This window comes from Priapulus caudatus, unplaced genomic scaffold (genome assembly GCF_000485595.1).
Source record: "Priapulus caudatus unplaced genomic scaffold, Priapulus_caudatus-5.0.1 Scaffold239, whole genome shotgun sequence".
In the NCBI taxonomy this organism is placed as follows: domain Eukaryota; kingdom Metazoa; phylum Priapulida; class Priapulimorpha; order Priapulimorphida; family Priapulidae; genus Priapulus; species Priapulus caudatus.
In genome coordinates, this window is record NW_014577300.1 from 89282 (window position 1) to 100835 (window position 11554).

General features: G+C 49.5%; 1 protein-coding gene across 1 annotated transcript in view; it reads right to left on the minus strand.

Moving 5' to 3' along the window:
• Positions 1 to 335: 335 nt before the first annotated feature.
• The window catches only part of LOC106807870 (breast cancer anti-estrogen resistance protein 1-like), a 43283-nt gene continuing 32064 nt past the window's right edge, over positions 336 to 11554 (minus strand). The window contains exons 3-4 of the mRNA XM_014810362.1: positions 5806 to 6060; positions 336 to 4128 (exon numbers count right to left, since the gene is read on the minus strand). Of these exons, the coding sequence (XP_014665848.1) occupies positions 2014 to 4128; positions 5806 to 6060 (2370 nt within the window). The 3' untranslated portion in view covers positions 336 to 2013. The remainder of the gene's footprint in view (positions 4129 to 5805; positions 6061 to 11554) is intronic.

Below are 11554 nucleotides of genomic sequence, written 5' to 3' on the forward strand. Positions count from 1 at the left end.
AGATATGTACCCGAGGTAGTTTTAGGTTGTTTAGTATTATGTTTATATTTTTATATGAGGTATGTTTAGGGTTATGGTTAGGGTTAGGGTTAGGGCTAGGGTTAGGGTTAAGGTACACTTCTGTAGTACAAGTCTAGTACACTTTGTGTATACATGTACCTCGGATACATATCTGTAGTACCTGATACGACAACGACCCCTTCAGCCCAAGTGCCTGTGGCTGGCACAGGCTGTTGGAATGCAGATGACATGGAGGTACATGTAGTTGCATTAACTATACCGCGCCTGGATGATTCTACTACGGCTTCACCTAAAGATCCGGTTTTAACAGCTGCAAAAATTACACATTTCAAATGCGTACACTTTAAAAAACACCAAACGCACAAAAACATTGAGAAAGTTTACATGGAGTGCTGTAAATTGGCAAACTTAACCAAGCTACGTGCGCTAATTACGTTCTACTGCCGCACGCGAAGATGCTTGTTACTGCGCGTTGGTATAACTACGGTCTGTTATATCATTTTTGTTTTTATCGCAATCCTAATTAATAGTTTTCTATTCTGTGACCTGGTAAGAAGCAGGGGCTAGATGCGATGTAGGCATAGCCCCTGTTGCACTCGGTAATAAAACACATTTAACCAGCTACGACTCTGTGGGGGCTGTAGGTCGACGACAGTAAAATATCAGTGAGCCAGATACAAATCATAGAAACGAGTCACTATTAAGTCAACAAAGTTACACTTTGTTAAATTACTACACACAAAACGATTGATCGTTTTCCATATGTACACACCAAACAGAACATGCTGAAAAATGTACAGACAGTTACATATTTGACTTTTAACAGGTACTTGAACTCTTCAGTTACGAGTAAAAACCAACATTACTGAAACTGCTCGCATAAAATATGTATCATCCAAGTAAATGCACACGCGTTGCTTGACGAGAGACATCTGACTGACTGATCAGCAAATTGAAATATGATCTCTTCTATAGAAACGTCTGCAGAATCATCAAACGCCTATGACATACGTACAGTCGAATAGACACATGCCATTTTTAAATTGTACACACACCGACATACGAGCGTGGCAAAACGGCTGCTTGTTGTTAAGACATAACGTAATCAGGATAGAGATTTATACATACGCATATCGATTGCCGTTACCAGTATGTGGAATTTTGGCACGGGAGTATTATTTGAGATTGTGTTCATTTTAGAATGCCAGAATCTGCCAGTGGTTTCTTCCAGTATATATATATATATATATATACATGTATCCACGGGTATTAACTTTATGTTCGATGTCTTGCGAACAGCCCAAACAGTGAAACTGTGTCATGAGATAAAAGGAGTGTGCCCTGAAACATTCCATGCTGCAGTTCGACCATGCTCGATTGAAATTCTACGAGAGCTGCAACCAACATACGGAGAGAAAACAACGACGTACTAATTGCCATCGACAAAAGAACAAACACTGGAAATTTTGGCCGATCACCTGATCACCAGACGCTTGCACACACCGCCACTGCTCGACTCGAGAACCTGTCAAGCTGCTGTGCGAGCCATCCCCCGACGCTGCCTGCCATCTCTACGAGCGTTAGCTCAACGCCTGCGTGCTGACTGGGCACAGTTCAGCATCATGCGTGCTGACTGGGCAGTTCACTAGCCACGTGCACAGCGTTCGCGGTTCCGTTCACTCGCCGAGCGCACGATGCTACCAGCTCGCGGCCTGCATGCTGACCGGGCACAGTCCACCACGTTCACTCGCCGCGCGCGTGGCACTACCAGCTCGCACCGTGCGTGTTTACTGGGAAGTTCACTCGCCACGTACACAGCGTCCGCGGTTCCGTTCACTCGCCGAGCGCACGATGCTACCAGCTCGCGGCCTGCATGCTGACCGGGCACAGTCCACCACGTTCACTCGCCGCGCGCGTGGCACTACCAGCTCGCACCGTGCGTGTTTACTGGGAAGTTCACTCGCCACGTACACAGCGTCCGCGGTTCCGTTGCTACCAGCTCGCGGCCTGCGTGACGACCATGCGCAGCTCGCTCGCAGCGTGCGAGATGTCCACGATGCTGTCCACCATGTCCTGCATGGACTTCACCTGCGGGTAGTTCTGCGCGGCGACCTTCGTCGTCATCACCGTCACCTTGAGGCAGTCGCAGAGCGCGTTCGTCGCGCGGATGATGCCCGTCTTCACGTCGGCCGACGCGACGTTGCGGTACAGCGTGTCGCCGATGTTGACGAGCCGGTGCGTCGAGAGCACGACGAACTTGCTGTGCGCGATGAACGACTTTGGCGGCTCGGTGTTCTCGACGGCGAGCAGGAATGCGTCGATGCCGTTCATCAGCTTCGCGACGTGCGAGGCGATCTGCGACGCGTAGAACTCGAGCACCTGCCGGTCGCCGCCGCCGCCGCCCACAGACGTCGCTGACGCCGGCACCTTCTTCGGGCTGCCGCCCTTCGGCTTCGCCTTGAGCGTCGCGTTGCCGTTGTTCGCGTCGTCGATCTGCACGTACTCGTAGTCGTGAAACCAGTCATCGCCGTCGTTCTCGTAGTCCTGGTCGCCGTCGTCGCCGCCGCCCTGCTTCGGCTTGGCGGTGCGCTGCGCGGGAACCGACGGCAGCGGCCGCTCTTGGATGCCTCCCCCGGCATCGCGTACCGCTTTCCTGCCAGGCTTCGGCAGGACGGCAGGCTTCCCGGAGGAGGAGGTCTTCGCCGGCGAGCCCTCCTTCGAGACGGTCGCCGCGCGCTTGAAGAGCAGCTTCGAGTTTGCGTGGATGACGGAGGCGAGTGCGCGTGCGTCCTCGAGCAGCGTGCGCGCGCTCGCGACAATCTCGTCGAGGCTGGCGCCGCCGGGCTGCCGCGCGGCGAGCAGCGCCGGCTGCCACTCAATCCGGTCGATGGCGGCCATCGCGCGCTGCACGGCCGCGTGCTGCTCATCGACGGGCTTGCAGAGCCGCGCCAGCTTCGCCGCAAGGCCCTTGTCTGAGCAGCGCGCCGCGTTGGCGACGGCGCCGCGCGCAAAGTCGAGGAACTCGCGCAGCGACGACTGCACGCGTGTGCACGACAGCTTGATGTTGAAGATGTTCACCTCGAGCGCGTCCTTCGCGCGCCACGATGAGTGCACGAAGCCAAACAGCTTCGCGGCGGCGCCCTGCAGCTCCTGCTGCAGCTTCACGAGCATGTCCATCGCTGCGTCGAGGTCGAGCGGCAGCTCCTTGCCGTCGGTAGCCGCGGCAACGACGCCGCCGTCGCCGGAGAACGCGCCGCCGCCCGACGACGATGACGCGGACGACGACGACGCCTTGCCGTCGCCGCTAAAGTTGGCGACCTCGAGCGGCTGATCCTTGGTGACCTGCGGCGGCACGTCGTAGACGAAGTCGCCGCTGTGCACGTAGTCGGGCGTTGCGCACTTCTTCGTCTTTGCGGCCTCGCCCTTCGCGGCGAGCACGGGCCGATTGCACGGCGGCACGTCGTACAGGTCTGCGACGAGCACCTGCTTCTGCTGCTGCTGGCCTGGCCCACCACCCGGCGGCACGTCGTATGTCGCGTTCACCGTCATGCACACGCGGCTCAGCTCGGCGCTGATGTCCGCAAACTTCTCGAGCACGTCCTCCGAGTCGCCGCTCATCGCCGTGGCGACGACACGCCGCGGGTTCGGCGGTGGGCAGTCGTAGACGTCGAGCAGCTCGCCGCTCGAGCGATTCGAGCCGCACGTGCTCGGCGGATTCGACAGCGACAGCGCGGCGTCCGTCAGACTCGACAGGCTCCCCGACGACACTGTCGTGGCGTCGTCCGCGGCAACACCGCCGAGCAGCGACGACGACGCCGCGCTCGAGCGATCCGATTGCGGCCGGTCGTAGTCGTCGGCGACGGCGACCGGGTGCGGCGGCACGCTGTACGTGTCGGCCATGTCGACGTGGACGGCGCGGCCGGGCGACGAGAACTGCGGCGAGGCGAAGGCGGCGACGGCGGCGGCGGAGGGCGGCACGTCGTACGTGTCGAGGGCGAGGCCCGGCACGGGGATGTTCTGCGGGTGGGGCACGTCGTAGTCAGCCTGGCCACGCAGCGGCGGTACGTCATACAAGTAGACGTCGCCGACGCGCTGCGGTGTCACCACCTAGCGAGAGAAAACACAATGTGTGAAGTTGTAGCGAGGTTGTTTGGGGGGGGGGGTATCAAATGAAATCTACTGTGATACCAAACAGTTACGAAATGAATAATCTCTTACAGTGTTAGAATACCCCCCTGAGCAGGACTAGTTCATTTTTATGGGTTTTACTGTATGTTATATAATCGAAATCAAGACTGGCTGGAGTTTCAGATTTATTTCCAAGATAGTCTTTTGTCGCATTCAACAGGCAATACTGCTTGAACAGGTGATTGCCAGAACAATTTCTTTCATAATTTCTATTATACAACAGCTTTTAAAACGGAAAGAACACACACGTACGTTCCCACACGCTCGCTTGTGCATGCCCGCACACACACTGACGCACACAAACGCAAATAGCCACACACACAAAAAAACAGCTATCAATACAAAGTGCTCACACACTCCAGCTGCGGCTACTAGGTGGAGAACGTTTTTCTCCGCACATGAAAAATCTCTTCACAGTACTAGCTGTAATTGTCTAAACAAACGTAATCCCCAACTCTGCCATTGAGACTATGAGGCGGCACAGCCGTTAAGAAAAGCAGTATCTGATTACAGCCCAAGAAAAACTTAAAGATAGCAACTTGGAATTCGGCCGCCGATCTGCAGCGGCATAGTGTATTCACCCCTTAGACATGAGATGAACATTTAACTCCGATCTGGACGTAACCCTAACATACACGTTTATTTCTTCACAAAACAAGAAGCGGCAGAGCCATAATCAATTTGTTTTGTTTAATATATGATGCTTTGGTAATAGGCTTGCGTTTTTGAGATCTGTAGCAGGGACTTGCGAGAATGAATTTACAGTTTTACGCAAAAAGTTTCAGAAGGCTACCTTGTTGGGATGGCCATAGCTTATATATTGGAGCCTAGGAGGCCTAGAAGGCCTAGAAGGTAGCCGGTGCTACTACATGGCAATGTAACTACCTGCAGGTTGCTTCACTCTTCGTAGTGATTGTATTGCTATGGGAACTAGGATTAACGTTCTATTCATCTCTTTTCATAATACCAGGAGTCCTGATCATATGCAATTTCTTTATCCCTGCGGACCATGCGCATGATCATGAATGGCTACACATACATTGCTACACAGCCATAACAACCCATTACTTACTACTACCCAGAATTCTTAGACATCTATTACAGTGCTACTATTGCTACCGCTCATAGGGTCTATGTCCCCCAGGGTACTGCCGGAACGTAACCTGGTCACTATTTGATATGGTTAGGGTTAGGGTTAGGGTTAAGGAGTAGGTGTAGGCGACTCCCTAGACTCGTTAGTGGAGTATGCAAGGTACGGTCCGGCATATTAGATAGTACCAGCCTACCAGGGTACGTTCCGGTATACCAGACCGCACCCAGGGTACGTTCCGGCAGTACCCCGGGGGACATAGACCCTCTCAGCATTGTTACCCACCAATGCTCTGCATACCGTGACCCCACAACACTGCTACTGGTCTATTGATACCGAGCGATCGCTATTATGTGACAAACCTCGGACGAATCCCTTACTCTTCTTCATCATTATTTCTTAGATAGAGGTACGAATTTGGCTGAGGTGTGGTGAGTGCGATCGCGACACACACATACAGTCAAGCGCTCACCACTTTCTTGACCAGCATCACACGTATACTGTACCTTGTTGGGAGCCGAGTTCCAGCTGCGTCTGCGGAACTGCGCCTGCTTCTGTTCCACCGGCATTGGCTGACCGCTGGCCATCGCCCGCAGCCGGTTGGCCGGCGCGATGCCATTGCGGCCGCGCAGCGAGCAAAGCCACCATCCGACGAGCCCGCCTGGGCTCTCCTCGATAATGCTGACGATGTCACCCTTGCGGAAGGCCAGCTCATCAGGGCTCTCCGCGATGTTGTCGTAGAGAGCTCTTGCTAGCATCGCCTACAATCAGAAGGAAGCCATTTGATGAGTAAGGGTGGGGTGACACTCCTGGGAGACACTTCTGTCAGAGACATCACCTACAAGCAGAAGGAAGACATCTGATGAGTGAGGTGGGGTGACACTGCTGGGGGACACTGATGTCCTAGACATCGCCTACAAGCAGAAGGAAGACATTTGATGAGTAAGGGTGGGTGACACTCCTGGGAGACACTTCTGTCAGAGACATCCCCTACAAGCAGAAGGAAGACATCTGATGAGTGAGATGGTGTGACACTGCTGGGAGACACTGATGTCCAAGACATTTGATGAGTAAGGTGGGGTGACACTGCTGGTGGACACCGATGTCCGAGACATCGCCTACAACTTACAAGCAGAAGGAAGACATTTGATGAGTAAGGGTGGGTGACACTGCTGGGGGACACTTCTGTCAGAGACATCACCTACAAGCAGAAGGAAGATATTTGATGAGTAAGGTGGGGTGACACTGCTGGTGGACACTGATGTCCGAGACATCGCCTACAAGCAGAAGGAAGACATTTGATGATGAAGGACGTTAGGTGGGGTGACACTGCTGGGGGACACTGCTATCAGAGACATTTCCTACAAGCAGAAGGAAGACATCTGATGAGTAAGGAGAGGGGTGACACTGCTGGGGGACACTGATGTCAGGGACATCGGCTGGTAGGTCCAACTTCGGGAGTTTATGACAGAATACGTCGCTGAGAGCTGTTGCCATCAACGCCTGCAAGAGGATAATGGATCGTAACACAGCGGCTCTGGTCGGAGTCAGACATGCAATGCCTCGATCCTATGAAGTAGTTAGTTAGTTGATTGGATTCTTTAACTTCTGATGCAATCAATTCCCGTGGGAGTTTCAAAGGAATGACAGGAGTTAACTGCTATCGCAGAAAGTATGTCCCGTGTTTAAAACAACTAAATTATGAAAGGGAATGCAATGTTGAATCATATTTGTCATAAATGAAGGTGTTGTTGTAGTCAATGAAGAGCATGCAAGATTATTAAAATTTACATTAACAATCTGAACGTATAGGAAAGCATTTACATAAAGTGCGTATCCTGCCTATCAAAAATCATATAAATTTATACTTGATCACTTCGCACACTTACTGCCAGAAGTATCACTAAATATATTTGATCCTAATCCAAGTCTATATATTTTACATGCTAAAACAAGTCTTTTTTAAATATGCCTTGTTTGTAGCTCAACTAATGACATTCACGCTGAAACACGGAATTCAAGCAAGTTGCAACACTGAAATTATCAGTTTGATTAACATAATTTGACACGCACGCACATACGTACACTGTTGCAACACCGAATCTGCCGTATATCCTTTGTATCACAACGAACATGCCAGCAGCTAAGGAACTTTCACCAGGACTATGCAAATAACTTGGTGCCCAACTAAGAATCAAATTTCTACTCATCTGATTTTGATCAATCTGGTTATTAAGAAGTATTAGATGGCAGGGAAGGTAGAGTGTCACCGGTTCCGACATACGTGAAGAACGAGAAGGGTAGAGACGAGAGAGAGAGAGAGAGAGAGAGAGAGAGAGAGAGAGAGAGAGAAGAGAGAGACGAGAGAGAAGAGAGAGAGAAAGAGAGGAGAGAGAGAGAAGAGAGAGAGAGAGAGAGAGAGAGAGAGAGAGAGAGAGAGCGAGAGAGAGAGAGAGAGAGAGAGAGAGAGAAGAGAGAGAGAGAGAGAGAGACGAAAGAGGGCGAGAGAGAAGACGAGAGAGAGAGAGAGAGAGAGAGAGAGAGAGAGAGAGAAAGAGCGAGAGTAAGAGAGAGAGTAAGAGAGAGCCGTTTAGCCTTGGACAATTTCCTCGTGTAACCAACCGCGAGGTTATCGTAGTTTTACTGCTCTATCAGTGAATCTAGGTTGGCGTGCGTGCTTCTTCTTCTTAGCAGCTTCTGCAGGCTAGTGCGATAGCGAGCTGGCTGCATTCACGTAGGGCGGCTGTGTGAAGCTTACAGACGATCCGAGTGTATTCATAATTGGTGTCAGAGGCAGCTCGCATGACAATAAGGGGCAGGTGGCTGTGAATGCGCGTAGCTCCCGTAAATAGTGTGCTACAGTACTGAGTATACGCGAACCCGATTGCTTCCCTCGCTGGTTAATTACGTGCAAATTGCAAATTCGGTGAAGCTTGCAATGTTTAATATGCTCTGCTTCTCCCGGCGTTACAGAGAACAGATGACCATTTTGATTAAGATAACAGTCACCTAGGAGGGCCAAGACACTGGTTACGCAGATGGGGTCGTTGTCGTATCATGTACTACAGATATGTACCCGAGGTACATATATGTATACACAAGTGTATCCTTGTTTCTACATAACCGTACTGCTGCGCTCCATAAATGTACCCAGGCGGGAAGTCTCGTTCAGTCACATGGTATTGTCGTAAAAGCCGGAAAACGGTATAACATAGGAAGAATTTAGCGCCTTCTGATTGGCTGGAATTTGGCAAGATGTCAGCCTCCATGACTTGTAGCCAAAATCCCGAATTATCTACCAAAAACCCTGAGGTCAGCTGTAAACTAATCGGTCCACGAACATAAACAGAAAGTAGAACAAAAACGTATTGCGTATAGGCCCCTACAATGCATATCCTGATACCTGTTAATACTGCCCTATACACGAAACGATACAGATACGCAAATCGTATTATCATTTCCTAACTAAACCAATCTCGGCAGCTATAAACCCAGACCCTCTCAAAGTCATAACTTAAGATTAAGATGAAAATAACACATTTGCACAAAGAATTGCAATTATAGTGATATTATATGTTATATTAATGAGTAAAATATGTGTTTTTCATGGAAAATACATCAGAAAACTTACTTATCTAACGGTTACAAACCAAAACAAACATTTACAAATGGCGTTTGTTCTCTTGTTTTGAAGGTTTACGACATTCTCGTACTTTATCGCGTGGTTTCATATGCTGCCCGCGGGGCAGGTACGTTTATGTAAACACAGGGTACATATATGCTGAGAAGATACAGGTCTGGTACACTTGTGTTTACATATACGTACCTCGGGTACATATCTGTAGTACCTAATAAGACAACGACCCCTTCAGCCTCACTATATGCCGGGTCAGGCCCAAGAGTAGAACCATAGCCTTAACCATAACCCCACGTTGAGTAATGTGTTAATCTCACCGAGGCTCCCAGATAAAACAGATCATGCAGCTAAGGATAATATCAGGAGTAAATAATCGATTATTCTATAGATTATAAATTATCTATTGATAGACTCCGGATAATATGTACCTAGCGTTGCGCGGGGAACAACTTGTAGAGCATTCATATACACATATAGACACATATATTTAGCTAATTCTAAGGATATATTATATACTATAGTCGTAACATAGAACATAATATGAAAGGTTAAACAATATTCTAGCAAAAGCAGTTCGAACGATTCAAGGATTCTATAGTCCAAGGATCTGGATCTACAACATTGTTATAAAATTGCGGCAAGTTATTATGAATATATGCCTCTCTGGCTGTGCAAGCCTCGACTCGCCTTTTAAATACACAACTGGTAACGTCTTTCACGCGTCTCTCTTATCATTGGGATTCACAATACATCAAAATAATAGCCAGCTTACTAGTTTATAGTCAATAATCGGCAGCTTACGTCTGACATCAAAACCGAAACCGAAACCGAAACCTGCCTACATTTCTAGCGTGCTGCTAACGCACTGCCTAGTCTGCGCTGCGAGCCACCCCAACATGGATTGCGTGCTACGACATCAACAGCTATTTCGATGCGTTCGTACTTTTGATATTTTACTTGCTTTTAAATAGTAGTTTTTAGTGTATTCTTTTAAATAGCGTTTCTTAATTTCTAGCGTGCTTAGGCCACCATAAGGGTGATCAACTAACAGTGTGGACGTTTTGGGGGCCTAAACCAATAAACAGCAAAATGCATAGCAAACAGACCGACAGAGTTCGTGTTTGTAGTAAGTAGTATAGATGGCTCGCAACCGGAAACTACAGCATTTCATCACGTGCGCGCTACACCAGGGCTTAATATAATATGTTACCGCTACGTGTTCTGATGTTATACTCGCCATTCTCACTATGAAGTGCTTTGCTTTGTCATGAACGCCCGTGCTAATAAATAAACAGCGGGGAAGCGAGCGCTGATAAAAAAGTCCCAGCAAATCGCTTCAAAGTATGATGAAACAGCGAGTGCATTACAATGGATACGCAAATATTACGAATGTGAACGCATTCGAAATACGATATACGTTAATGCAGCATTAATGCAGGCGCACGGTCTCAATAGAACAGCTTGCGAGTGCAACTAGCAACTAATGTTTTTTGTTCGGCAATTAAATAACGCGCGCCCATTTGTTTGGAATCTCCATATTCTCCGTCACGGTGTCACCCTCTTCCCCCACCCTTCATCTTCGTCTTTGTTCTTCTCCACACCTACCATCTCATCTTTTGCACTCGCCTTCTCCCCACACGTCTGCTCTTCTAACTGTTCAGCATCCTAGATTTTCACCTTCTCTTTACCACACACGTCAACGTCGTGCTATCGTCTCCCCGTCTCACAATTCCTCTACCCTCCTCCTCCTCCTCTTCCCCCTCCTTCTTCCACATACCTACCAACTCAATGCTGTACATGTGTAAAGAACTACATGCGCACATGGTGTGCGCTAACCTCGCGTGACATGTGCCATGTTGCTCTCACTCTCGGCCCCAGCTTCACTACCCCCACCCCCACCCCCACCTCCCCTGCATCCACACTCAACACCATCCCCCATCGCCTATACTACTACACAGAGATAGTGTTACGCGCTCTCATCTCGGGGCGCCTCCGCACACACACACACAACACACGCACACACGCCGCGCATGTACATGTGTTTTTTGTCCCTTTTTAAAAATGTCTATCGCCAGGCTTTCGGCTGCGCTGTCTATTTTTACCAGTGGCCGCCGTTGCCGTCGACGCGGCCGTGTCGAACGCCATGGCAACGTGAATGGTATGCGGTGCAGTCGTCTGCTTCGCTGCGCCTACACGGCAGACGAAGGCGCTGATCATCACGCAGCACACTGAACCTCTAGCGGGGAGATAATGCACGTCAAATCCTATAGAAACGTCGACTGGATTTAGATCTCAACTGCCCTAGAAGGGTCAGTATCAAGCAACATGTAACCTCAAAACGTTAAATATCACCGATAAAACCCATGCGAGATATACTATTTCTAGCTATGGATATTAGTTTCAGGAAAAAAGGCACCGAATTCAAATCTAACCTAACTAAGACAGGTGCATATACAATTTAAACGGATGGATTAGTTCAAACGTATTGCAGATGCAGGAATGGGCCAGGCAGAACAAGAGAGAAAGAGGGAGACGGGAAAAGAGCGAAAAAAGACTGAGCGAACGAGAGAGAGCGGAAGATAGAGGAATAAGAACTACAGCAGCAGCAGCAGCAGCAT